At 67.7% G+C, this 27,972-nt stretch overlaps 2 protein-coding genes across 3 annotated transcripts; one reads left to right on the forward strand and one right to left on the reverse strand.

Moving 5' to 3' along the window:
• Positions 1–91: 91 nt before the first annotated feature.
• DMPK (DM1 protein kinase) lies at positions 92–18,155 on the forward strand (the record flags this gene model as incomplete). Its single annotated transcript, XM_048322171.1, is given in 16 exon segments — positions 92–280; positions 4,566–4,714; positions 5,164–5,213; positions 5,216–5,256; positions 6,576–6,717; positions 6,720–6,775; positions 9,017–9,045; positions 9,170–9,278; positions 9,280–9,390; positions 12,059–12,144; positions 12,356–12,495; positions 12,934–13,003; positions 13,741–14,199; positions 14,746–14,844; positions 16,013–16,056; positions 17,974–18,155. Coding segments are annotated over 16 exon segments (1,956 nt in total), but the record flags the coding sequence as incomplete, so codon positions are not given.
• A 1,602-nt stretch (positions 18,156–19,757) lies between these two features.
• DMWD (DM1 locus, WD repeat containing) lies at positions 19,758–27,197 on the reverse strand. Of its 2 annotated transcripts, none has more exons than XM_048321083.1 (4): positions 26,835–27,197; positions 25,445–25,630; positions 22,202–23,353; positions 19,758–20,178 (listed from the first exon to the last, which is right to left on the reverse strand). In XM_048321083.1, the coding sequence occupies exons 1-4, from the start codon at positions 27,180–27,182 to the stop codon at positions 20,131–20,133; spliced, it is 1,734 nt and encodes a 577-aa protein (XP_048177040.1). In that variant the 5' UTR covers positions 27,183–27,197; the 3' UTR covers positions 19,758–20,130. The 2 variants fall into 2 exon arrangements, with proteins under 2 accessions (XP_048177040.1, XP_048177030.1); XM_048321073.1 differs by lacking the exon at positions 19,758–20,178 and adding an exon at positions 22,004–22,071.
• Between the last annotated feature and the right edge of the window lie 775 nt (positions 27,198–27,972).

Consider the following 27,972-nt stretch of genomic DNA (forward strand, 5'->3'; position numbering starts at 1 on the left):
AGACACTTGGGAACACTCGGGGACACTTTGGGGGCTGGTGGGATGTGGGGAGGGGGATGGCGCCGCGGAGGAAGGGGACACCCAAAGGGACGACGGGGACAAGGGCGGGGTGGCCGGGACTGCGCTGTCCCGGGGTGCCACCCGTGTGCCAGGTGGCAGGTGCCACCCGTGTCGCTGTCGCCAGGTGTCGTGTTTCCGCGAGGAGCGGGACGTGCTGGCGCGGGGGGACCGGCGCTGGATCACCCGGCTGCACTTCGCCTTCCAGGACCCGCAGTGCCTGGTGAGGGGACAGCGATCCCCTCCCCTGGCCCCCTGTCACCTCCCCGTGGGGACACCGCTGTCACCTCCCCTGCCCCCCATCACCTCCCCGCGGGGACACTGCTGTCACCTCCCCGTGGGGACACTGCTGTCACCTCCCCTGCCCCCCGTCACCTCCCCGTGGGGACAGCAGTGTCACCTCCCCATGGGGACACTGCTGTCACCTCCCCTGCCCCCCGTCACCCTCCCCGTGGGGACACCGCTGTCACCTCCCCGCGGGGACACCCCTGTCACCTCCCCGTGGGGACACCGCTGTCACCTCCCCGCTCCCTGTCACATGGGAACCCCGTGTCATGGCAATGTCCCCAAATCATGTCCCCTGTCCCCATGTCCCCATGCTATCCCTGTATCCCCGAGTTGTCCCATGTCCCTAAGCTGTCCTGTGTCCCCGTGCCATCCCTGTGTCCCCGAGCTGTCCCTGTGTCCCCAAGCTGTCCCATGTCCCTGTGCCATCCCCGTGTCCCCGTGCCATCCCCGTGTCCCCAAGCTGTCCTGTGTCCCCCAGCTGTCCCATGTCCCCAAGCTGTCCTGTGTCCCCGTGCCATCCCTGTGTCCCCAGCTGTCCCTGTGTCCCCAAGCTGTCCCATGTCCCTGTGCCATCCCCATGTCCCCGTGCCATCCCCGTGTCCCCAGCTGTCCCTGTGTCCCCAAGCTGTCCATGTCCCTGTGCCATCCCCATGTCCCCATGCCATCCCCGTGTCCCCATGCCATGTCCCCATCTGTCCCCATGCCATCCCCGTGTCCCCAGGCCGTGTCTCCAGCTGTCCCTGTGCCATCCTGTGCCATCCCCATGTCCCCATGCCATCCCCATGTCCCTGTGCCATCCCCATGTCCCCAGGCCGTGTCCCCAGCTGTCCCTGTCCCCATGCCATCCCCGTGCCCCCATGCCATCCCATGTCCCTGTGCCATCGCCATGTCCCCAGGCCGTGTCCCAGCTGTCCCTGTGCCATCCCCGTGCCCCCATGCCATCCCCATGTCCCTCTGCCATCGCCGTGTCCCAGGCCGTGTCCCCAGCTGTCCCTGTGCCATCCCCATGTCCCTGTGCCATCCCCGTGTCCCCATGCCATCCCCGTGTCCCCAGGCTGTGTCCCCAGCTGTCCCTGTGCCTGTGCCATCCCGTGTCCCCAGGCCGTGTCCCCAGCTGTCCTGTCCCCATGCCATCCCCGTGCCCCCATGCCATCCCCATGTCCCTGTGCCATCCCCATGTCCCTCTGCCATCGCCGTGTCCCCAGGCCGTGTCCCCAGCTGTCCCTGTGCCATCCCCATGTCCCTGTGCCATCCCCGTGTCCCCATGCCATCCCTGTGTCCCCAGGCTGTGTCCCCAGCTGTCCCTGTGCCTGTGCCATCCCCGTGTCCCCAGGCCGTGTCCCCAGCTGTCCCTGTCCCCATGCCATCCCCGTGCCCCCATGCCATCCCCATGTCCCTGTGCCATCCCCGTGTCCCCAGCTGTGTCCCAGCTGTCCCTGTCCCTGTGCCATCCCCATGTCCCCAGGCCGTGTCCCCAGCTGTCCCTGTCCCTGTGCCATCCCCGTGCCCCCATGCCATCCCCATGTCCCTGTGCCATCGCCCTTTCCCCAGGCCGTGTCCCCAGCTGTCCCTGTGCCATCCCCGTGTCCCTGTGCCATCCCCGTGTCCCCATGCCATCCCCGTGTCCCCAGGCTGTGTCCCCAGCTGTCCCTGTGCCATCCCAGTGTCCCTAGGCCGTGTCCCCAGCTGTCCCTGTCCCCATGCCATCCCCGTGTCCCATGCCATCCCCATGTCCTGTGCCATCCCCGTGTCCCCAGGCTGTGTCCCCAGCTGTCCCTGTCCCTGTGCCATCCCCGTGTCCCCAGGCCGTGTCCCCAGCTGTCCTGTGCCATCCCTGTGCCATCCCCGTGTCCCCATGCCATCCCCGTGTCCCCAGGCCGTGTCCCCAGCTGTCCCTGTGCCATCCCCATGTCCCCATACCATCCCCATGTCCCTGTGCCATCCCCGTGTCCCCAGGCCGTCCCAGGCCGTGTCCCCAGCTGTCCCTGTGCCATCCCCCGCGTCCCCAGGCTGTGTCCCCAGCTGTCCCTGTCCCTGTGCCATCCCAGTGTCCCCAGGCCGTGTCCCCAGCTGTCCCTGTCCCCATGCCATCCCCGTGTCCCCATGCCATCCCCATGTCCCTGTGCCATCGCCATGTCCCCAGGCCATGTCCCCAGCTGTCCCTGTGCCATCCCCATGTCCCTGTGCCATCCCCGTGTCCCCATGCCATCGCCGTGTCCCCAGGCCGTGTCCCCAGCTGTCCCTGTGCCATCCCCATGTCCCCATGCCATCCCCATGTCCCTGTGCCATCCCGCGTCCCCAGGCTGTGTCCCAGCTGTCCCTGTCCCTGTGCCATCCCAGTGTCCCCAGGCCGTGTCCCCAGCTGTCCCTGTCCCCATGCCATCCCCGTGTCCCCATGCCATCCCCATGTCCCTGTGCCATCGCCATGTCCCCAGGCCGTGTCCCAGCTGTCCCTGTGCCATCCCCATGTCCCTGTGCCATCCCCGTGTCCCCATGCCATCCCCGTGTCCCCAGGCTGTGTCCCCAGCTGTCCCTGTGCCATCCCAGTGTCCCCAGGCCGTGTCCCCAGCTGTCCCTGTCCCCATGCCATCCCCATGTCCCCATGCCATCCCCATGTCCCTGTGCCATCCCCGTGTCCCCAGGCTGTGTCCCCAGCTGTCCCTGTGCCATCCCCAGCTGTCCCTGTGCCATCCCCATGTCCCTGTGCCATCGCCATGTCCCCAGGCCATGTCCCCAGCTGTCCCTGTGCCATCCCCATGTCCCTGTGCATCCCCGTGTCCCCATGCCATCGCCGTGTCCCCAGGCTGTGTCCCCAGCTGTCCCTGTGCCATCCCAGTGTCCCCAGCCGGTGTCCCCAGCTGTCCCTGTCCCCATGCCATCCCCATGGCCCCATGCCATCCCCATGTCCCTGTGCCATCGCCATGTCCCCAGGCCGTGTCCCCAGCTGTCCCTGTGCCATCCCCATGTCCCTGTGCCATCCCCGTGTCCCCATGCCATCCCCATGTCCCTCTGCCATCCCCGTGTCCCCAGGCTGTGTCCCCAGCTGTCCCTGTCCCTGTGCCATCCCAGTGTCCCCAGGCCGTGTCCCCAGCTGTCCTGTCCCCATGCCATCCCCGTGTCCCCATGCCATCCCCATGTCCCTGTGCCATCCCCGTGTCCCCAGGCTGTGTCCCCAGCTGTCCCTGTGCCATCCCCAGCTGTCCCTGTGCCATCCCCATGTCCCTGTGCCATCCCCATGTCCCTGTGCCATCGCCATGTCCCCAGGCTGTGTCCCCAGCTGTCCCTGTGCCATCCCCATGTCCCCATGCCATCGCCGTGTCCCCAGGCTGTGTCCCCAGCTGTCCCTGTCCCCATGCCATCCCCGTGTCCCCATGCCATCCCCATGTCCCTGTGCCATCCCCGTGTCCCCAGGCCGTGTCCCCAGCTGTTCCTGTGCCATCCCCATGTCCCTGTGCCATCCCCGTGTCCCCATGCCATCCCCATGTCCCTGTGCCATCCCCATGTCCCTGTGCCATCCCCGTGTCCCCAGGCTGTGTCCCCAGCTGTCCCTGTCCCTGTGCCATCCCCGTGCCCCCAGGCCGTGTCCCCAGCTGTCCCTGTCCCTGTGCCATCCCTGTGTCCCCAGGCCGTGTCCCCAGCTGTCCCTGTCCCCATGCCATCCCCATGTCCCTGTGCCATCGCCATGTCCCCAGGCTGTGTCCCCAGCTGTCCCTGTGCCATCCCCATGTCCCCATGGCCATCGCCGTGTCCCCAGGCTGTGTCCCCAGCTGTCCCTGTCCCATGCCATCCCCGTGTCCCCAGGCCGTGTCCCCAGCTGTCCCTGTCCCCATGCCATCCCCGTGTCCCCATGCCATCCCCGTGTCCCTGTGCCATCCCCGTGTCCCCAGGCCGTGTCCCCAGCTGTCCCTGTCCCATGCCATCCCCGTGTCTCCATGCCATCCCCATGTCCCTGTGCCATCGCCATGTCCCAGGCCGTGTCCCCAGCTGTCCCTGTGCCATCCCCATGTCCCCAGGCCATCCCCGTGTCCCCAGGCTGTGTCCCCAGCTGTCCCTGTGCCATCCCCGTGTCCCCATGCCATCTCCATGTCCCCATGCCATCCCCGTGTCCCTGTGCCATCCCTGTGTCCCCAGGCCTTCCCAGGCCGTGTCCCCAGCTGTCCCTGTCCCTGTGCCATCCCCGTGTCCCCAGGCCGTGTCCCCAGCTGTCCCTGTCCCCGCAGTACCTGGTCATGGAGTACTACATCGGGGGCGACCTCCTGACCCTGCTCAGCAAGTTCGGGGACCGGCTGCCGCTGGCCATGGCCCGCTTCTACCTGGCCGAGCTCGTCATGGCCATCGACTCCGTCCACCGCCTCGGCTACGTCCACCGGTGGGACATGGGGACACGGGGGGACATCGGGGGGGACACGGGGACATTGGGGGAACACGGGGACATTGGGGGAACACGGGGGAAACATGGGGACACAGGGACACGGGGACATTGGGAGGGACACGGGGACATGGGAGGACACGGGGGGACACAGGGACACGGGGACATGGGGACATGGGGACATGGAGACATGGGGGAAACTTGGGTCCACAGGGACACAGAGGGACATTGGGGGGGACACGGGGACATGGGGGGACACAGGGACAGGGGGACATGGGAGGACACGGGGGGACAGAGGGACACGGGGACATGGGGACACGGGGACACAGGGACATGGGAGGGACATGGAGGGACAGGGGACACCAGGACAACAGGAGGGATTGGGGGAGGGGGGAAGGTGGTGTTGCGACCATGACAGGGGAGGTGACAAAGGCCACCCCCACCTTTAGGGACATCAAACCCGACAATATCCTGCTGGACCGCTGGGGACACGTCCGGCTTGGGACTTCGGGTCCTGCCTGCGCCTGGGGCCTGATGGCACCGTGAGTGACACCGGGGGGACAGCGGGGGGACAGCGGGGGGACACTGGGGGGACAGCGGGGGGACAGCGGGGGGACACTGAGGGGACACCGGGGGGGACACTGAGGGTACACCGGAGGGACAGCGGGGGGACACAGCTGCACCCTGCGACCAGCTGGAGAACCCCCCCGGCCCCAGTGACCCCACAATGTCCCCAGTGCCCCCAGTGTCCCCAGTGTCCCCAATGTCCCCTCAACGTCCCCAGTGTCCCCAGTATCCCCAGTGTCCCGCACGTCCCCAGGTGCGCTCGGCGGTGGCCGTGGGGACCCCGGACTATCTGTCTCCAGTATCCCCAGTATCCCCAGTATCCCCAGTATCCCCAGTATCCCCAATGCCCCCAGGTGCGCTCGGCGGTGGCCATGGGGACCCCGGACTATCTGTCCCCAGTATCCCCAGTATCCCCAGTATCCCCCATGTCCCCAGGTGTGCTCGGCGGTGGCCGTGGGGACCCCGGACTATCTGTCCCCAGTATCCCCAGTATCCCCAGTATCCCCCACGTCCCCAGGTGCGCTCGGCGGTGGCCGTGGGGACCCCGGACTATCTGTCCCCAGTATCCCCAGTATCCCCAGTATCCCCAATGCCCCAGGTGCGCTCGGCGGTGGCCGTGGGGACCCCGGACTATCTGTCCCCAGTATCCCCAGTATCCCCAGTATCCCCAGTATCCCAATGCCCCCAGGTGCGCTCGGCGGTGGCCGTGGGGACCCCGGACTATCTGTCCCAGTATCCCCAGTGTCCCCAGTATCCCCAGTATCCCCAGTATCCCCAGTATCCCCAATGCCCCCAGGTGCGCTCGGCGGTGGCCGTGGGGACCCCGGACTATCTGTCCCCAGTATCCCCAGTATCCCCAGTATCCCCAGTATCCCCAATGCCCCCAGGTGCGCTCGGCGGTGGCCGTGGGGACCCCGGACTATCTGTCCCCAGTATCCCCAGTATCCCCAGTATCCCCCACGTCCCCAGGTGCGCTCGGCGGTGGCCATGGGGACCCCGGACTATCTGTCCCCAGTATCCCCAGTATCCCCAGTATCCCCCACGTCCCCAGGTGCGCTCGGCGGTGGCCGTGGGGACCCCGGACTATCTGTCCCCAGTATCCCCAGTATCCCCAGTATCCCCACGTCCCCAGGTGTGCTCGGCGGTGGCCGTGGGGACCCCGGACTATCTGTCCCCAGTATCCCAGTATCCCCAGTATCCCCCACGTCCCCAGGTGCGCTCGGCGGTGGCCGTGGGGACCCCGGACTATCTGTCCCCAGTATCCCCAGTATCCCCAGTATCCCCAATGCCCCAGGTGCGCTCGGCGGTGGCCGTGGGGACCCCGGACTATCTGTCCCCCGAGATGCTGCTGGCGGTCGAGGACCCCTCGCGCTCCTACGGCCCCGAGTGTGACTGGTGGGCGCTGGGGGTCCTCGCCTACGAGATGTTCTTCGGCCGCCCCCGTTCTTCGCCGACACCGTCCTCGAGACCTACGCCAAGATCCTGCACTTCCAGGTGCGCTGGAGGAGCTGGGAGGGACTGGGAGGGACTGGGAGGGTCTGGGAGGGACTGGGAGGGCACTGGGAGGGTCTGGGAGGGACTAGGAGGGCACTGGGAGGGCATGGGAGGAACTGGGAGTCACTCGGGGGGCACTGGGTGTCACTGGGGGAGCACTGGGATGCACTGGGAGTCACTGGGAGTCACTGGGATGCACTGGGGAGTCACTGGGGGGGCACTGGGTGTCACTGGGGGGGCACTGGAGGGCACTGGGAGTCACTGGGATGCACTGGGGAGCACTGGGATGCACTGGGGAGTCACTGGGAGTCACTGGGGGGCACTGGGTGTCACTGGGGGGGCACTGGAGGGCACTGGGAGTCACTGGGATGCACTGGGGAGCACTGGGATGCACTGGGGAGTCACTGGGATGCACTGGGATGCACTGGGAGTCACTGGGATGCACTGAGGGAGGCACTGGGAGTCACTGGGGGAGCACTGGGATGCACTGGGGAGCACTGGGGATGCACGGGGAGTCACTGGGATGCACTGAGATGCACTGGGGATGCACTGGAAGTCACTGGGATGCACTGGGAGTCACTGGGATGCACTGGGGATGCACTGAGATGCACTGGAAGTCACTGGGAGTCACTGGGAGTCACTGGGATGCACTGGGAAGTCACTGGGATGCACTGGGAAGTCACTGGGATGCACTGGGAGTCACTGGGAGTCACTAGGAAGCACTGGGATGCACTGGGAAGTCACTGGATGCACTGGGAGTCACTGGGGGAGCACTGGGATGCACTGGAAGTCACTGGAAGTCACTGGGATGCACTGGGGGGGGCACTGGGGGGCACTGGGAGTCACTGGATGCACTGGGATGCACTGGAGATGCACTGGAAGTCACTGGAGTCACTAGGATGCACTGGGATGCACTGGAAGTCACTGGATGCACTGGGGATGCACTGGGGATGCACTGAGATGCACTGGATGCACTGGGATGCACTGGGATGCACTGGGGATGCACTGAGATGCACTGGGAGTCACTGGGATGCACTGGGAGTCACTGGGATGCACTGGGGAGTCACTGGGAGTCACTGGGGGGCACTGGGTGTCACTGGGGGGGCACTGGAGGGCACTGGGAGTCACTGGGATGCACTGGGGAGCACTGGGATGCACTGGGGAGTCACTGGGATGCACTGGGATGCACTGGAGTCACTGGGATGCACTGGGGGAGGCACTGGGAGTCACTGGGGGAGCACTGGGATGCACTGGGGAGCACTGGGGATGCACGGGGAGTCACTGGGATGCACTGAGATGCACTGGGGATGCACTGGAAGTCACTGGGATGCACTGGGAGTCACTGGATGCACTGGGGATGCACTGAGATGCACTGGAAGTCACTGGGAGTCACTGGGAGTCACTGGGATGCACTGGGAAGTCACTGGGATGCACTGGGAGTCACTGGGAGTCACTAGGAAGCACTGGGATGCACTGGAAGTCACTGGATGCACTGGGAGTCACTGGGGGAGCACTGGGATGCACTGGGAAGTCACTGGGAAGTCACTGGGATGCACTGGGGGGGCACTGGGGGGGCACTGGGAGTCACTGGGATGCACTGGGGATGCACTGAGATGCACTGGAAGTCACTGGGAGTCACTAGGATGCACTGGGGATGCACTGGAAGTCACTGGGATGCACTGGGGATGCACTGGTGGATGCACTGAGATGCACTGGGAGTCACTGGGATGCACTGGGAGTCACTGGGATGCACTGGGGATGCACTGAGATGCACTGGGATGCACTGGGATGCACTGGGATGCACTGGGAAGTCACTGGGATGCACTGGGGGGGCACTGGGATGCACTGGGATGCACTGGGAAGTCACTGGGATGCACTGGGAGTCACTGGGGGAGCACTGGGATGCACTGGGAAGTCACTGGGATGCACTGGGATGCACTGGGATGCACTGGGATGCACTGGGAAGTCACTGGGATGCACTGGGAGTCACTGGGGGAGCACTGGGATGCACTGGGAAGTCACTGGGAAGTCACTGGATGCACTGGGGGGGCACTGGGGGGGCACTGGAAGTCACTGGGAAGTCACTGGGATGCACTGGAGATGCACTGGAAGTCACTGGGAAGTCACTGGGAAGTCACTGGGATGCACTGGGATGCACTGGGAAGTCACTGGGATTCACTGGGGATGCACTGGGGGGGGTCTCCAACCCCTTCCCCTCCTCCCCCCCCCCCCCCCCCCCAGGACCACCTGCACCTTCCCGAGGACGACGACGATGAAGGCGAGGCCGAGGATGAGGAGGGGTCCCGCGAGGATGAGGAGGGGTCCCGCGAGGATGAGGAGGGGTCCCGCGGCGGGGCCGCCCCCCCCCGGGCGGGAGCGCGCCCCCGGGGGCGGGGGGGTGCCGGCGGCGGCGCGCGCGCTCGTGCGGGGCCTGCTGTGCGCGCCGGGAGCGCGCCTGGGCCGCGGGGGCGCGCGCGACTTCCGCGCTCTGCCGCTGTTCGCGGGGGCTGCGCTGGGCCGCGCTCCGGAGGCAGCGAGCGCCCTTCGCCCCCAGCGCCCGCGGCGCCGCCGACACCTCCAACTTCGACGTGCTGGACGATTGCCTGAGCCAGCAGGTGCGCGGGGAGAGAGAGAGAGAGGCGGGATAGAACCGGGATGGACCTGGGAGAGAGGCGGGAGAGAGATGGGATAGAACCGGGATGGACCTGGGAGAGAGGCGGGAGAGAGACGGGAGAGAACCGGGATGAACCTGGGAGAGAGACGGGATAGAACCGGGATGGACCTGGGAGAGAGGCGGGATAGAACCGGGATGAACCTGGGAGAGAGGCGGGATAGAACCGGGATGGACCTGGGAGAGAGGCGGGAGAAAGATGGGATAGAACCGGGATGAACCTGGGAGAGAGGCGGAGAGAACCGGATGGACCTGGGAGAGAGGCGGGAGAGAGATGGGATAGAACCGGGATGGACCTGGGAGAGAGGCGGGGAGAGAACCGGGATGGACCTGGGAGAGAGGCGGGAGAGAGATGGGATAGAACCGGGATGGACCTGGGAGAGAGACGGGATAGAACCGGGATGGACCTGGGAGAGAGGCGGGAGAGAGATGGGATAGAACCGGGATGGACCTGGGAGAGAGGCGGGATAGAACCGGGATGGACCTGGGAGAGAGGCGGGAGAGAGACGGGATAGAACCGGGATGAACCTGGGAGAGAGACGGGATAGAACCGGGATGAACCTGGGAGAGAGGCGGGAGAGAGACGGGATAAACCTGGGAGAGAGGCGGGAGAGAGAGAGAGATGGGATAGACCGGGATGAACCTGGGAGAGAGGCGGGATAGAACCGGGATAAACCTGGGAGAGAGGCGGGAGAGAGAGAGAGATGGGATAGAACCGGGATGAACCTGGGAGAGAGGCGGGATAGAACCGGGATGAACCTGGGAGAGAGGCGGGAGAGAGATGGGAGAGAGATGGGAGAGAGACGGGAGAGAAAAACCGGCGAGAGACGGGAGAGAGATGGGAGAGAGACGGGATAAAACCGGGATAAACCTGGGAGAGAGGCGGGATAAAACCGGGAGAGAGATGGGAGAGAACCGGAGAGAGACGGGAGAGAGACGGGAGAGAGATGGGAGAGAGACGGGATAAAACCGGATAAACCTGGGAGAGAGACGAGAGATGGGAGGGAGACGGAAAGAGAGACGGGAGAGAGAAACGGGAGAGAGAACCGGGATAACCGGGACAGAGAGCCGGGAGAGAGACGGGAGAGAGAACTGGGATAAACCTGAGATAAAACGAGGAGAGAGACGGGAGAGAGAAACGGGATAAACTGAGAGAGAAACGGGAGAGAACCGGGAGAGAGATGGGACAGAGAAACGGAGAGAACCGGGATGGAACCGGGAGGGAGAAACGGGATACACCTGAGAGAGAACCGGGAGAGAACCGGGAGAGAGACGGGAGAGAACCGGGATAAACCTGGGAGAGAGACGGGAGAGAGAAACGGGAGAGAGATGGGAGAGAGATCCGGGATAAAACCGGGAGAGAGATGGGAGAGAGACCTGGGATAGAACCCGGAGAGAACCGGGATAAACCTGGGAGAGGGACCGGGAAAGAACCAGGATAAACCTGGGAAAGAGAACGGGGAGAGAGCCGGGATAAACCTGGGAGAGAGAGCCGGGAGAGAGCCGGGATAGAACCGGGAGAGAGACGGGAGAGAGACGGGAGAGAGATCTGGGATAGAACCGGGAGAGCACCAGGAGAGAGCCGGGATCGCCCTGGGATAAACCCGGGATAAACCGGAGATAGCCCTGAGAGACCCCGGGATAAACCCGGGCGAGCACCGGGCCGACCCCCGAGACAGCGGAAAGCGGGATGAGACCCCCGGGATAAACCCGGGATAAACCCGGGATAACCCTCGGGACCCCCCCCCCCTCCCCAGCACCCCATTTCCTTATCCCAGGATCCCCCTCATGAGAGACCCCCCCCCATAATGGGATCCCCACCTCGGGACCCCCCCGGGACCCCCCCCATGGAACCCCGAATTCCAGGGACCCCCCGGGACCCCCCCATGGGACCCCGAATTCCAGGGACCCCCCCATGGACCCCCCAACTCCAGGGACCCCCCCCATGGGACCCCCAACTCCAAGAACCCCCCCATGGACCCCCCAACTCCATCCCGCCCCCGGGACCCCCCCATGGAACCCCGAATTTCAGGGACCCCCCCATGGACCCCCCCAACTCCAGGGACCCCCCGGACCCCCCCATGGAACCCCGAATTCCAGGGACCCCCCATGGACCCCCCCAACTCCAGGGACCCCCCCCCCACGGGACCCCGAATTCCAGGGACCCCCCATGGACCCCCCAACTCCAGGGACCCCGCCCATGGACCCCCAACTCCAGGGACCCCCCCCCACGGGACCCCGAATTCCAGGGACCCCCCATGGACCCCCCAACTCCAGGGACCCCGCCCCCATGGACCCCCCAACTCCATCCCCCCACCGGGACCCCCTCATGGGACCCCGAATTTCAGGGACCCCCCCCATGGGACCCCCCAACTCCAGGGACCCCCCCCCATGGACCCCCCAACTCCATCCCCCCACCGGGACCCCCTCATGGGACCCCGAATTCCAGGGACCCCCCCCATGGGACCTCCAACTCCATCCCCCTCCCCGGGACCCCTTTTCCACACCACCCCCCATGGGACCCCCCCCCAAAATGGGATCACTTGGGACCCCCCAAAACCCCCCCAGCTGCCCCCTCCCCATATTTAACGTGTCCCCCCCCCCCCCTCCAGGAGCTGCTGGGGGAGCCGGGGGACCCCCCCGAGCTGGGGCTGCACCTCCCGTTTGTGGGGTACTCGTACGCCCGCGGGGACCCCGAGTGAGTCTGGGGGCGTCCGGGGGGGCTCGGGAGGGTCTGGGGGGGGGGTCTGGGGGCGGTGGGGTGGGGGTGGGGACAAAGGGGGTGCAGTGGAAATGGGGGGAGGGGGCGCAGGGTGGGCTGGGGTGGGGGTCCTTGCATTGGGGGGAGGGGTGACACCCCATCCCCCCCCCCCCCCCTCATTCCCCGTGTGCCCCCACCCCGGTTTTAGGGAGGAGGAGGAAGAGGAGGAGAGGAGGAGGAGGAGGAGGAGGAGGAGTGGGACCAGGACGCGGCCATGGAGCTGGAGGGGGAGTGGGGGACCCCCCCCGAGTCGGGGACTCCCCTGGGCACCGGCACCCCCCTGGCCATAGGGACCCCCCCGCGCAGGGGGACGCCCCCACCCCCGGGGGTCCCCCCGACCACCGGACCCCCCCACCGCCGGGGGTCCCCCCACCCACCGGACCCCCCCCATCCCAGAGCGCCCCCACCCCTCAGGGGACCCCCCTCAAGAAGAGCCCCCCCCACCCACGGGCACCTCTGAACTCACGGGACCTCCCCCCCAAAAAGGCCCCCCCCCACCCACGGGAACACCCCCCCAAAAAGAGCCCCCACCCCCAAGGGGGGACCCCCCCAAGAATCCCATCCCCCACCCAAAGCCCCTCCCCCGCAACCTGCGGGGCCCCCCACCCCAAAAAGGGGTCCCTGCACCCCAAGGGACCCCCCCACCCACGGCCGCCCCCTCCCAAAATGCGGCGCCCCTACCCCAGGCCCCCCCCACCGCCCCCAAGGGCCCCCCCCCCGGCCCAGGGGGCCCCCCGAGGACGCCCCCCCCGGGCAGCGAAGCCCCCCCGGGCACGGAGCCCCCCGGGCACCGCCGGTAAGTGGGGGGGGAGGATTTGGGGGGGTCCCGGGAGGGGTCAGTGCCCGGTTCGGGGGATCCCGGTGCTCCTGGGGGTGTCAGTGCCCGGTTCGGGGGATCCCGGTGCTCCCGGGAGGGGTCAGTGCCCGGTTCGGGGAATCCCGGTGGTCCCGGGAGGGGTCAGTGCCCGGTTCGGGGGATCCCGGTGCTCCCGGGAGGGGTCAGTGCCCGGTTCGGGGAATCCCGGTGGTCCCGGGAGGGGTCAGTGCCCGGTTCGGGGGGATCCCGAATCCCGGGAGGGGTCAGTGCCCGGTTCGGGGGATCCCGGTGCTCCCGTGGGGTGTCAGTGCCCGGTTCGGGGGATCCCGGTGCTCCCGGGAGGGGTCAGTGCCCGGTTCGGGGGGATCCCGGTGGTCCCGGGAGGGGTCAGTGCCCGGTTCGGGGGGAATCCCAGTGGTCCCGGGAGGGGTCAGTGCCCGGTTCGGGGGAATCCCGGTGGTCCCGGGGGTGTCAGTGCCCGGTTCGGGGGGATCCCGGTGCTCCCGGGAGGGGTCAGTGCCCGGTTCGGGGGATCCCGGTGGTCCCGGGAGGGGTCAGTGCCCGGTTCGGGGGGATCCCGGTGCTCCCATGGGGTGTCAGTGCCCGGTTCGGGGAATCCCGGTGGTCCCGGGAGGTGTCAGTGCCCGGTTCGGGGGGATCCCGGTGCTCCCGGGGTGTCAGTGCCCGGTTCGGGGGGATCCCGGTGCTCCCGGGAGGGGTCAGTGCCGGTTCGGGGGATCCCGGTGGTCCCGGGAGGGGTCAGTGCCCGGTTCGGGGGGATCCCGGTGCTCCCATGGGGTGTCAGTGCCCGGTTCGGGGAATCCCGGTGGTCCCGGGAGGTGTCAGTGCCCGGTTCGGGGGAATCCCGGTGGTCCCGGGAGGTGTCAGTGCCCGGTTCGGGGGGATCCCGGTGCTCCCGGGAGGGGTCAGTGCCCGGTTCGGGGGGATCCCGATCCCGGTGCTCCCGGGTGTCCCCAGGCAGACGCGGTTCCCGCAGGTGGCGCCGGCGGTCCCGGCGGTCCGGCGGTCCCGGAGCCGGTGCCGGTGCCGGTGCCGGTGCCTGTCCCGGTGTCGGTGCCGGAGCTGCGGGAGGCGCTGGCGGAGGAGCGGCGCGGGCGGGAGGCGCTGGAGCGGGAGCTCGGGAAGCTGCGGGCGGCGGGGCAGGGGCTGGCCCGGTACGGGAGGGGACAGCGGGGACAGCGGGACCGGAGGGGACAGCGGGGACACCGCGGGGACACCCGGACCGGGAGGGGACAGCGGGACCGGGAGGGGACAGCGGGGAAACAACGGGACCGGAAGGGGACAGCGGGGACACCGCGGGGACAGCAGGACCGGGGAGGGACAAGAGGGACCGGGAGGGGACAGCGGGGACACCGCGGGGACACCCGGACCGGGAGGGGACAGAGGCACCGGGAGGGGACAGCGGGGACACCGCGGGGACACCCGGACCAGGATGGACAGCGGGGGGACACCCGGACCGGGAGGGGACAGCGGAGTGACCCCGGGTCTGTGGGGGACAGAGGACACCGGGAGGTGACAGCGGGCGGCGGGGGTGGCACTGGGTACCGGGCAGGGTGACACCAGTGCCCTCCATGTCCCCAAACACTGCGGCAACAATGACACCGCGGGGCAGGAGAGAACGGGGACCGAGGGGGGGGGAGGGTCCTGGGGGTGTCCCCGGGGGTGTCCCCGGGGGTGTCCCCAACTGTCCCCTCCCCCAGGCGCCTGCAGGAGGCCGAGAGCCGCAACCTGGAACTGGAAGCGAAACTGCGGCGGCTGCAGAGTGACCCCCCCGGGCCCCGGCCCCCCCCCGCCTCAAGGCAAGGACCCCCCCCAAAATCCTTGGGGACACCCCGGGAATGTCCCCAAAATCCCAGTGACCCCCCTGGGAATGTCCCTGACCCCCCCCGGACCCCCCCAAAATCCTTGGGGACACCCCGAGAATGTCCCCAAAATCCCAGTGACCTCCCTGGGAAGGTCCCTGACCCCCCTGGACCCCCCCCAAAATCCTTGGGGACACCCCGGGAATGTCCCTAAAATCCCCCAGACCCCCCCCGAGAATGTCCCCAAAATCCCAGTGACCCCCTGGGAATGTCCCTGACCCCACTCGGACCCCCCCAAAATCCTTGGGGACACCCCGGGAATGTCCCCAAAATCCCAGCGACCCCCTGGGAATGTCCCGGACACCACTCGGACCCCCCCCAAAATCCTTGGGGACACCCCGGGAATGTCCCCAAAATCCCCCAGACCCCTCTGGGAATGTCCCCAAAATCCCAGCGACCCCCCTGGGAATGTCCCGGACCCCCCCCGGACGCCCCCAAAATCCTTGGGGACACCCCGGAATGTCCCCAAAATCCCAGCGACCCCTGGGAATGTCCCGGACACCACCCTGACCCCCCCAAAATCCTTGGGGACACCCCGGGAATGTCCCCAAAATCCAGTGACCCCCCTGGGAATGTCCCCAAAATCCCAGTGACCCCCCTGGGAATGTCCCTGACCCCCCCCAAAATCCTTGGGGACACCCCAGGAATGTCCCCAAAATCCCCAGACCCCCCTGGGAATGTCCCAAAATCCCAGTGACCCCCCTGGGAATGTCCCTGACCCCACTCGGACCCCCCCAAAATCCTTGGGGACACCCCGAGAATGTCCCCAAAATCCCAGTGACCCCCCTTGGAATGTCCCTGACCCCCCCCGGACCCCCCCAAAATCCTTGGGGACACCCCCGGGAACGTCCCCAAAATCCCCCAGACCCCCCCAAATTCACCGGGACCCCCCCCCCCCCCAAAATCCCTCGGGTCCCCCTTCCTCCGGGGGTCTCACCCCCTCCCCAAAATATTTTGGGGGTGTTTTGGGCTGGGGGAGACAGGACATTGTCCCCTCCCCAAATTTGGGGCTGGGAGGGAACCCCTAAATGGAGGGGGGGGGGGTCCCAATATTTGGAGGGGGGGTCCAAATCTGACCCGCCCCCCCTCAAAATTTCCCTTGCAGGAGGCGCGGGGCAGCCCCCCCCCATCGCGGCCCCCCTCACAGAGGTAAGGGGGCATTTTTGGGGTGATTTTGGGGTTTTTTTGGGGTGATTTTGGGGGGGGGTTTGGGTGATTTTGGGGGTTTTTTGGGGGGGGGGGCTGACGCTCTGTGCTCTCTCCGCAGCCCCCCCGGCTTTTCCGCTCCCCCCTGGGGCTGCCCCTGTCCCGGCACCTGCTGCTCTGGGCCCGGGTACGTGGGGCTGTGTCACCTGTGTCACCTGTGTCACCGTCACTGTCACCTCCTGCCATCCCCTGCCACCTCCTGTCACCCTCTGCCACCATCACTGTCACCTCCTGTCACCCCCTGCCACCTCCTGTCACCCCCTGTCACCCCCTGCACCTCCTGTCACACCCTGTCCCGGCACCTGCTGCTCTGGGCCCGGGTACGTGGGGCTGTGTCACCTGTGTCACCGTCACTGTCACCTCCTGCCACCCCCTGCCACTGCCACTGTCACCCCTTGTCACCCCTTGCCACCTCCTGTCACCGTCACTGTCACCCCCTGCCACCCCTTGTCACCCCCTGCCACCCCCTGTCCCGGCACCTGCTGCTCTGGGCCCGGGTACGTGGGGCTGTGTCACCTGTGTCACCTGTGTCACCATCACTGTCACCCCCTGCCATCCCCTGCCACCTCCTGTCACCCCCTGCCACCTCCAGCCATCCCCTGCCACTGCCACCCCCGTCACTGTCACCCTCTGCCACTTCCTGCCACTGCCACTGTCACCTCCTGCCATCCCCTGCCACCCCCTGCCACTGCCACTGTCACCCCTTGTCACCCCCTGCCGCTGCCACTGTCACCTCCTGCCATCCCCTGCCACCCCCTGCCACTGTCACCCCTTGTCACCCCTGCCGCTGCCACTGTCACCTCCTGCCATCCCCTGCCACCCCCTGCCACCGCCTGCCACTGTCACCTCCTGCCATCCCCTGCCACTGCCACTGTGACTCCCTGCCACTGCCAGCCCTTGTCACCCCCTGCCACTCCTGCCACTGTCACCTCTGCCACTGCCACCCGTCACTGCACCTCTGCCACTGCCACCCCGTCACTGCCAGCTCTTGTCACCCCCTGCCACTGTCACTGTCACCCCCTGCCACCTCCAGCCATCCTCTGCCACTGCCACCCCCTGTCACTGCCACCCCCATCACTGCCACCCCCATCACTGCCACCCCCTGCCACTGCCACTGTCACCATCACCCCCTGCCACCCCCTGCCACTGCCACCCCGTGACCATCACCCCCTGTCACTGTCACCCCCTGCCACTGCCACCCCCGTCACTGTCACCCCATCACTGCCACCCCTGCCACTGCCACCGTCACCCCCGCCACCTCCTGCCACTGCCACTGTCACTCCCTGCCAGCCTCTGCCACCCCTGTCACTGCCACCCCCTGCCACCCCCTGCCACTGCCACTGTCCCCGTCACCCCCTGCCACCCCACTGTCACCCCCTGCCACCCCCGTCACTGCCACCCCCTGCCACCCCCACCCCCGTCCCCGCCGGCCACCGCTGCCCCTGGCACTGCCACCCACTGCCACCGCCACCTCTGGCCATGTCCCCAAGGCCACCCACCCCCTGTCACTGCCACCCCAACCTCGCCTTGTCCCCAGAGCCACCCCCTGTCACCGCCACCCTCCCCCCATGTCCCCATGGCCACCTCCCTGGGCTGGGCCACCAGCCCCGGACAGGACCGGGCCACCCTGGTCACTGCACCCACAGCTGGCACTGCCACCCTCGGGGCTTTGTCACCTCCCTCCTAGGGCCACCCCCGTGTCCCCCAACCCCGAATGTCCCCAACAACCGGGGAGGGGGGGGGGGGGGAGGGGCGGTGCCACCATCCGGAGGGGACCTGGGAGGGTGGTGGCGAGGGGTGGGGGGGGTGGTGACAATGCCACCCCCCCGCGCGCGCCCTGACCCGTGTCGCTGTCCCCAGGTGCCACACGCCGGTGCCACCAAGGACTGTCTGCTGCTCTGCGCCGCCGGCCTGCGCCCCCCGCCCGCGCCCCCCGGGACCCCCCCTTAATTCGGGGGCCGGGGGTGTCCCCAAAGTGTCCCCAAAGTGTCCCCTCCTCCTCCCCTTTCTTTGCACTTGACCCCTCCCCGTACAGAGACCCCTCCCCCCAAAAAAAATTCCCCCCCCCCCGGGCACTGCGGGGGGTGGGGGGTCGTGGGGAGGGGGTCCCCAACACCTCCGCCCCCTCCCCCCCCCCCAACCTCTCCACCCCTTGTGGGGGGTCCCCAACCCTTTCCTCCCCCCCACCCCCCAAATAATTTGGGGAGGGGTCTACCCGGTGCCCCCATGACCCTCCCCGAGGGGCAGCGGGACGCGACCCCCCCCCAAAAAAGGGGTGGGGGGCCCCTCCCTCCCCCCCGCCGTCCCCCATTAGTAATTTATTCGTAGGGACGTTTGCACTAAAGACCCCTCCCCTTATTTATGCCCCCCCGCCCCCCCCCCAAAATTGGACCTCCCGGGGTCGCCCCCTCCCCAAATTGACCCCCCCGGGAGTCGCCCCCCCTTCATTTCCCGCCACCCAGGGGTCGCCCCCTCCCCAAATTGACCCCTCCGGGGGTCGCCCCCTTCATTTCCCGCCACCCAGGGGTCGCCCCCTCCCCAAATTGACGCCCCCCCCCCCGTTTGTGACGCCTCCCGGGGGGGGGGGGGCGAGAATAAAGTTGTGTTTCTGCCACCCCCCGTGTCCCCAAATTGTCCCTCTGTGCCACCCCCGTGTCCTCCAACTGTCGCCCGTGCCAGCCCCGTGTCCCCAAGCTGTCCCCGTGTCCCCCTGTGCCACCCCCGCGGTCCCAAACTGTCCCCAAGTGCCACCAATTGTGCCCCAAAACTGTCGCCAGTGCCACCCCCGTGTCCCCAAGCTGTCCCTGTGCCATCCCGGTGTCGCCAGGTTGTGCCCTGTGTCCCTGGACTGTCTCCCGTGTCACGAAACTGTCCCCAAGTGCCACCCCCCGTGTCCCCAAGCTGTCCCCGTGTCCCCTCTGTGCCACCGCGGCGTGTCCCCGCTCTGTCCCCAAGTGCCACCCAGAGTGTGCCATCCCCACTCTGTCCCCGCTCTGTCCCCAAGTGCCACCCGGTGTGTGCCCAGTCCATCCCCGCTCTGGCCCCGTTCTGTCCCCAAGTGCCACCCGGCGTGTCCTCGTTCTGTCCCCAAGTGCCACCCGGTGTGTGCCCAGTCCATCCCCGTTCTGTCCCCAAGTGCCACCCAGTGTGTGCCCAGTCCATCCCCGCTCTGTCCCCATTCTGTCCCAAGTGCCACCCAGCATGTGCCCAGTCCATCCCCGCTCTGTCCCCGCTCTGTCCCCAAGTGCCACCCAGTGTGTGCCCAGTCCATCCCCGCTCTGTCCCCATTCTGTCCCCAAGTGCCACCCAGTGTGTGCCCAGTCCATCCCCGCTCTGTCCCCAAGTGCCACCCGGCGTGTCCCCGTTCTGTCCCCAAGTGCCACCCAGTGTGTGCCCAGTCCATCCCCGTTCTGTCCCCATTCTGTCCCCAAGTGCCACCCAGCGTGTGCCCAGTCCATCCCTGCTCTGTCCCCGCTCTGTCCCCAAGTGCCACCCAGTGTGTGCCCAGTCCATCCCCGCTCTGTCCCCAAGTGCCACCCCAGCGTGTGCCCAGTCCATCCCCGCTCTGTCCCCAAGTGCCACCCACCGCGTCCCCGCGCTGTCCCCGCGCTGTCCCCTCCCCCCGGACACTTCGGTGCCACCCGGGTGCCAAAAGAGTCTCTTCAGTATAAATAAGGGCCGGGGACAGCGGTGGCCCCGCGGGGACAATAAAGTGACCAAGGCACGGGGGTGGGGTGGGGGTGGGGTGGTCCCCGGCCACGGCGGTGCCACCCCGGGGTCAGGGGACAGCGGTGCCACCCTGGGGTCAGGGGACAGCGGTGCCACCCCGGGGTCAGGGGACAGCGGTGACACCGCGGCGACAGCGCCGGGGAGGGGGGAGGGGAGGGGGAGGCTCAGTAGTACGGGGGTGACACCGCGGGGACGTGCGGGTGACACGGGGGCGGAGGGGTGACCCCGGCGGGTGACACGCGTCCTGGTGGGTGGCACGGGTGGCACGGGAGGTGACACAGGTGACAGCTACACCACGGTGCCACTCGGGGAGCCGCCGTTCTGCGAGGACAGGCCCTGCGGAGGGGGAGGGGGAAGGGGACAGCGGTCACCGGGGGGGGGGGGGGGAGGGGACACACGGCCCCACCTTGGTGACGTCACCGAGGTGACACTCCGGGGATCCCCCCACCCCACCCCCCCAAAATCCGCGAGTTGTCCCCCTCAGGGGACCCCCCAAATCGCACTCCAGACACCCCAAATGTCCTCCCGGACTCAGGGGGAGCTCGGTGACAGACGAGCGACAGAGTGTCGCGACATGGTCCTGGTGCTGCTGGGACCCCCCAAAACCACCCCAAATCGCCTCTAAACCACCCCAAATCCCCTCGAAACCAACCCAAATCGCCTCCCAGACGCCCCCAGACTCACTGGGACCTTCGGGTCATGCCCGGGAACAGACGAGCCTGTCCCGACAGACTGTCGCGACACGGTCCTGGTGCTGCTGGGACCCCCAAAACGCCCCCAAATCCCCTCTAAACCAACCCAAATCTCCTCCCAGACGCCCCCAGACTCACTGGGACCTTCGGGTCATGCCCGGGAACAGACGAGCCTGTCCCGACAGACTGTCGCGACATGGTCCTGGTGCTGCTGGGACCCCCAAAACTACCCAAAATCCCCTCCAAACCACCCCAAATCCCCTCCCAGACGCCCCCAGACTCACTGGGACCTTCGGGTCATGCCCGGGAACTGACGAGCCTGTCCCGACAGACTGTCATGATACAAACCTGGAGTTCCTGGGACGCACAAATCCCCTATAACCACCCCAAATTCCCCTTAAACCACCCCAAATCACCCCAAAATCACCCCAAATCCCCTCCCCGGACTCACGGAGACCCCGGGCCGCGCCCAGGTGCAGATGAGCCCCTCCTGGCAGCCTGTCACGATACAATCCTGCTCCTCCTGGGACCCACAAATCCTATCCCAGACCCCCTAAACCACCCCAAATCACCCCAAAATCACCCCAAACCACCCCAAAATGATCCCAAATCCCTCCCTGGACTCACGGAGACCCCGGGCCGCGCCCAGGTGCAGATGAGCCCCTCCTGGCAGCCTGTCACGATACAATCCTGCTCCTCCTGGGACCCACAAATCCTATCCCAGACCCCCTAAACCACCCCAAATCACCCCAAAATCACCCCAAACCACCCCAAAATGATCCCAAATCCCCTCCCCGGACTCACGGAGACCCCGGGCCGCGCCCAGGTGCAGATGAGCCCCTCCTGGCAGCCTGTCACGATACAATCCTGCTCCTCCTGGGACCCACAAATCCTATCCCAGACCCCCTAAACCACCCCAAATCACCCCAAAATCACCCCAAACCACCCAAAATGATCCCGAGTCCCCTCCCCGGACTCACGGAGACCCCGGGCCGCGCCCAGGTGCAGATGAGCCCTCCTGGCAGCCTGTCACGATACAATCCTGCTCCTCCTGGGACCCACAAATCCTATCCCAGACCCCCTAAACCACCCCAAATCACCCCAAAATCACCCCAAATCACCCCAAAATGATCCCAAATCCCCTCCCCGGACTCACGGAGACCCCGGGCCGCGCCCAGGTGCAGATGAGCCCCTCCTGGCAGCCTGTCACGATACAATCCTGCTCCAGATGAGCTCCTCCCAGACCCCCTAAACCACCCCAAAATCACCCCAAACCACCCCAAAATGATCCCGAGTCCCCTCCCCGGACTCACGGAGACCCCGGGCCGCGCCCAGGTGCAGATGAGCCCCTCCTGGCAGCCTGTCACGATACAATCCTGCTCCTCCTGGGACCCACAAATCCTATCCCAGACCCCCTAAACCACCCCAAACCACCCCAAAATCACCCCAAACCACCCCAAAATGATCCCAAATCCCCTCCCCGGACTCACGGAGACCCCGGGCCGCGCCCAGGTGCAGATGAGCCCCTCCTGGCAGCCTGTCACGATACAATCCTGCTCCTCCTGGGACCCACAAATCCTATCCCAGACCCCCTAAACCACCCCAAATCACCCCAAAATCACCCCAAATCACCCCAAAATGATCCCAAATCCCCTCCCCGGACTCACGGAGACCCCGGGCCGCGCCCAGGTGCAGATGAGCCCCTCCTGGCAGCCTGTCACGATACAATCCTCCAGGAACAGCAGCACCGTCAGCCTCTCCTGGGCGATTTTCTTGCACACCAGCGGCTCGAGCAGCGGCACCTCGTGCAGCCGCGGGCACAGCGCCGTCCCCAACACCTTGCCCATGTCCAGAGACCCCCTCGACCCTCCCGGGCCACCCCCGGGGGGCTTCTCCGAGCCACCCCCGCCGCGGCTGATGTTGCCCAAGCTGTGGTAACGTTTGTGCTCCTTCTCGGGGGGGTCCCGCAGGGTGAGCGTGGCGAATCGCCCCGCGCTCAGCGCCGGGGGGACGCGGGGGGACATCTGGGGACCCCCGCCGGGCTGCGGGAGGCTGTTGGAGCGGGATAAGGAGCGTGGCAAGCCCGGCATGGAAGCGGGCTCAGTGGTCACTCGGCGAGGAGGAGGAGGAGGAGGAGGAGGAGGTGGCCGAGGGTCCAGCACGTCCTCGGTGAGGTCCCACAGGCAGAACTGCGTGTCCTGGCCGGCCGAGCCGAAGCGGTAGGTGACGCTCGGAGGGGCCGGGGCATCCTCGGGGGCATCGCCGTGGTCATCCCCAGCGTGGTCAGGCGGCGGCGGCGTGGTGGTGAAAGGGTCAAAAGCCACAGCGTTGACCCACGACTTATGGCCGTGGCCGCGGGCTACCACGCGGCCCTCGGCGAACGACCACACGGTGACCAGGTCGTCCTCGCCACCGGTGACCACGTAGCGGCCGTCGGGGCTCCAGCAGACGCAGAGCAGCCCCCCGAAGTAGCTCCTCATCATCCCCTGCAGCAGCATGGACGAGAAGTGGAAGACCCTGAGCACGCCGTCCTGGCTAACGCAGGCCAGCGAGCGCCCGTCGGGCGAGAAGGCGAACTCGTTCAGCGGCCCCGAGCCCACGGCCCACTTGAGGAGGGGGTTCCGCGGCGTCTTGCTCTTGCAGGAGAACACCCTGAAGCCCTCGCCCTGCGTCAGCAGCGTGTACTGCGGGCTGGTGGCCCCGCACGGCTGCTCCGAGTCGTACAGGTACAGGTGGCCGCTGGCGTGCGACGCCAGGAACAGGCGCTCCGTGTCCGGTAGCCACTTGACCAAGGTGACCTTGGATTTGTCGATCAGGCGCTGGGAGGGGTGGGACACAAAGGGTTAAAAAAGGTGGCACCCCAGGGGATGAGGGGGTGGCCGCAGGGAGGTGTTGGTGGCCCCATGGGGATCCCGAGGGCTTTCCCGGTGGTCCCGTGGTAGCCCTGGTGGTCCCATGTGGCTCCTGACACATTCCCGGTGGCCCCCCCGGTGGCCCCGGTGTCCCTGTGGTGGCCCTGGTGGTCCCATGTGGCTCCTGAGGCGTTCCCAGTGGCCCCAGTGTCCCCATGGTGGCCCTGGTGGTCCCATGTGGCTCCTGAGGCGTTCCCAGTGGCCCCAGTGTCCCCATGGTGGCCCGGGTGGTCCCACGTGGCTCTCAAGACCTTCCCGGTAGCCCCAGTGTCCCCATGGTAGCCCTGGTGGTCCCATGTGGCTCCTGAGGCCTTCTCGGTGACCCCGTGCTGGCCCTGGTGGTCCCGTGTGGCTCCCAGACCCTTCCCGGTGGCCCCAGTGTCCCCGTGGTGACCTCGTGGTGGCCCTGGTGGTCCCATGTGGCTCCCCAGGCATTCCCAGTGGCCCCAGTGGTCCTGGTGTCCCCATGGTAGCCCTGGTGGTCCCATGTGGCTCCTGACACATTCCTGGTGCCCCCCCGGTGACCCCGGTGTCCCTGTGGTGGCCCTGGTGGTCCCATGTGGCTCCTGACACATTCCCGGTGCCCCCCTGGTGGCCCCAGTGTCCCTGTGGTGGCCCTGGTGGCCCCACGTGGCTTCTGAGGTCTTCTGGTGACCCCATGGTGGCCCCAGTGTCCCTGTGGTGGCCCTGGTGGTCCCATGTGGCTTCTGACACATTCCCGGTGCCCCCCGGTGGCCCCGGTGGCCCTGTGGTGGCCCTGGTGGCCCCACGTGGCTCCTGAGGTGTTCCTGATGTCCCTGTGGTGGCCCTGGTGGTCCCATGTGGCTCCTGAGGTGTTCCTGATGTCCCTGTGGTGGCCCTGGTGGTCCCATGTGGCTCCTGAGGTGTTCCTGATGTCCCTGTGGTGGCCCTGGTGGTCCCATGTGGCTCCTGACACATTCCCGGTGCCCCCTGGTGGCCCCGGTGGCCCTGTGGTGGCCCTACGTGGCTTCTGAGGTCTTCCGGTGACCCCATGGTAGCCCCAGTGTCCCTGTGGTGGCCCTGGTGGCCCCATGTGGCTCCTGAGGTGTTCCTGATGTCCCTGTGGTAGCCCTGGTGGCCCCACGTGGCTTCTGAGGTCTTCCGGAGACCCCATGGTGGCCCTGGTGGTCCCACGTGGATCCCGAGGCATTCCCAGTGGCCCCAGTGGCCCTGTGGTGGCCCTGGTTGTCCCATGTGGCTCTCAAGGCATTCCCAGTGGCCCCAGTGTCCCTGTGGTGACCCCATGGTGGCCCTGGTGGTCCCACGTGGCTCCCAAACCGTTCCCGGTGGCCCCAGTGGCCCCGTGGTGGCCCCTGGGGAGGTCCCGGTGGCCCCGTGGTGACCCCATGGTGGCCCTGGTGGTCCCATGTGGCTCCTGAAGCATTCCCAGTAGTCCCAGTAGTCCCAGTGTCCCCGTGGTCTCCCCGTGGTGGCCCTGGTGGTCCCATGTGGCTCCTGAGGCGTTCCCAGTGGCCCCAGTGGCCCCATGGTGGCCCTGGTGGTCCCACGTGGCTCCCAAGGCACTCCCGGTGGCCCCAGTGTCCCCATGGTGGCCCCATGGTGGCCCTGGTGGTCCCATGTGGCTCCCAAAGTGTTCCCGGTGGCCCCGGTGGCCCCAGTGGCCCCATGGTGGCCCTGGTGGCCCCATGTGGCTCCCAAACTGTTCCTGGTGGCCCCAGTGTCCCCGTGGTGGCACCTGGGGAGGTCCTGGTGGCCCCGGTGTCCCCATGGTGGCCCCTGGGAAGGTCCCAGTGTCCCCGGTGTCCCCGTGGTGGCCCCTGGGAAGGTCCCGGTGGCCCTGGTGTCCCTGTGGTGGCCCCTGAGGAGGTCCCGGTGTCCCCCATGTCCCCGTGGTGGCCCCTGGGAAGGCCCCGGTGGCCCCGGTGTCCCCGTGGTGGCCCCTGAGGAGGTCCCGGTGGCCCCGGTGTCCCCGTGGTGGCCCCTGGGGAGGTCCCGGTGGCGCCGGTGTCCCCTCACCTCCTCGTTGAAGAGCCGGCCGGCGCTGTCCTTCTTGGCCAGGTCCAGGTACTGCACCTGGCCGGCCGAGAAGCCCACGAGCAGCGCCAGCGTCTCGGCGCCCGCCGTGAACTGGTTGAAGTCGTGGCACGTGGGCTGCGTGCCCTTGTAGACGCGCTTGTCGATGGGCCGCTGCAGGTCCAGGGCCTGCGGGGACACCCACGGTGGTGCCACCACCGGCACCGGCACCGGCACTGCCGGGGGTGCCACCCCCAGAGCTCCCCGGGGACGCGGCGCCCACCCTGCGGCACCCCTGGGGCTGGCCGGAGGGTCCTGGGGGGGGCTGGGGTCGCTGGGAGTGACCCTGGGGTCACTGTCACAGGTCTTGGGGTCACTGTCACAGGTCCTGGGGTCACTGTGCCCACCCCTGGGGTCACTGTCACCACCCCTGCAGTCACTGTGCCCATCACTGGGGTCACTGTCACCAATAGCAGGGGTCACTGTGCCCATCCCTGGGGTCACTGTGCCCATCCCTGGGGTCACTGTGCCCACCCCTGGGGTCACTGTCACCACCCCTGGGGTCACTGTCACAGGTCCTGTGGTCACTGTCACAGGTCCTGCGGTCACTGTGCCCACCCCTGGGGTCACTGTGCCCACCCCTGGGGTCACTGTCACCACCCCTGGGGTCACTGTCACAGGTCCTGTGGTCACTGTCACCACCCCTGCAGTCACTGTGCCCATCACTGGGGTCACTGTCACCAATAGCAGGGGTCACTGTGCCCATCCCTGGGGTCACTGTGCCCATCCCGGGAGTCACTGTCACAGGTCCTGGGGTCACTGTGCCCACCCCTGCGGTCACTGTGCCCACCCCTGGGGTCACTGTCACAGGTCCTGGGGTCACTGTGCCCACCCCTGCGGTCACTGTGCCCACCCCTGGGGTCACTGTCACAGGTCCTGCGGTCACTGTCACAGGTCCTGCGGTCACTGTGCCCATCCCTGGGGTCACTGTCACCAATAGCAGGGGTCACTGTGGCCATCCCTGGGGTCACTGTCACAGGTCCTGGGGTCACTGTGCCCACCCCTGGGGTCACTGTCACAGGTCCTGGGGTCACTGTGCCCACGTGGGGTCACTGTCACCATTAGCAGGGGGCTCCTGGCAGGTCTGGGGTCACTGTCACAGGTCCTGGGGTCACTGTGCCCACCCCTGCGGTCACTGTGCCCACCCCTGCGGTCACTGTGCCCACCCCTGGGGTCACTGTCACCATTGGCAGGTCTGGGGTCACTGTCACCACTCCTGCGGTCACTGTGCCCACCCCTGGTGTCACTGCCACCATCCCTGGTGCCACCTTCCCCCCCATTCCCCCCGTTATCCCCCCTCTCCCCCGCCGCTCCCCCGTTCTCTCCCCGTTACCCTGCGGCTGCCGCGTCCCCCGGCTCCGGCCCCTCCGTAGAAATGCAGCTCCCGGCCGAGGTTGCAGCAGACGCGGCTGCGTTCGGCGGCGCCTCCGGGGGGGCTCCGGCTCCGCGCCAGCCGCACCATCGAGAGCCGAACCGGCGGCAGCGCCCCGGGGCCCGGCGGGGCGGGCCCGGCCGGGGCGGGCCCGGCGGAGGAGGCGGCGGAGGCGGCGGCGGCGGCAGCGGTGGCGGGGCCCAGCAGGCGGTAGGAGCCCTCGCGGGTGCGGAAGCGGCTCTTGAGCTCCGGAGCGGCCGCGGGAGCCTCGGCCGGGCCCGGGCCCGGGGCCGCCGCCGCCGCCGCCATCGCCGCCGGAAGCCGCGTCAGGCCCGGGCGGGAGCGGCCGCCGCCATGGCGGAGCTGAGTCACCGGGGCCACGCCCACCGCGAGGGCAGGCCACGCCCACGAGGGGGCGGAACGGGCCAATCAGCGCGGAGGGAGGGCGGGGACACGCCCACGAGCGGCTAAACCACGCCCCCTAACGCAGAGGCCACGCCCCGAGGGGTGAAGCCACGCCCCCAACACTGAAACCACGCCCGCGGGTGGATGAGGCCACGCCCCTGAACACAGAGACCACGCCCCCGGGTGGATGAAGCCACGCCCCTGAACACAGAGACCACGCCCCCCGGAGGCTGAGACCACGCCCCCGAACACCACGCCCCCAAGTGGCTGTAACCACGCCCCCCTGGAGGTTGAGGCCACGCCCCCAAGTGGCTGGAACCACGCCCCCCTGGAGGTTGAGACCACGCCCCCGAGCAGAGACCACGCCCCGAAGGGGTGAAGCCACGCCCCAAAACACTGAGACCACGCCCCCCGGGGGATGAAGACACGCCCCTGAACACTGAGACCACGCCCCCGGTGGAAGAGGCCACGCCCTCGGCGGATGAGGCCACGCCACTGAACACTGAGACCACGCCCCCGGACACAGAGACCACGCCCCCATGTGATGAAGCCACGCCCCAAAACATTGAAACCACGCCCTCGGTGGATGAGGCCACGCCCCCGGAGGTTGAGACTGCGCCCCCGAACACAGGCCACGCCCCCATGTGAATGAAGCCACGCCCCAAAACATTGAAACCACGCCCTCGGTGGATGA

Source organism: Corvus hawaiiensis, chromosome 1 (genome assembly GCF_020740725.1).
Source record: "Corvus hawaiiensis isolate bCorHaw1 chromosome 1, bCorHaw1.pri.cur, whole genome shotgun sequence".
NCBI lineage: Eukaryota > Metazoa > Chordata > Aves > Passeriformes > Corvidae > Corvus > Corvus hawaiiensis.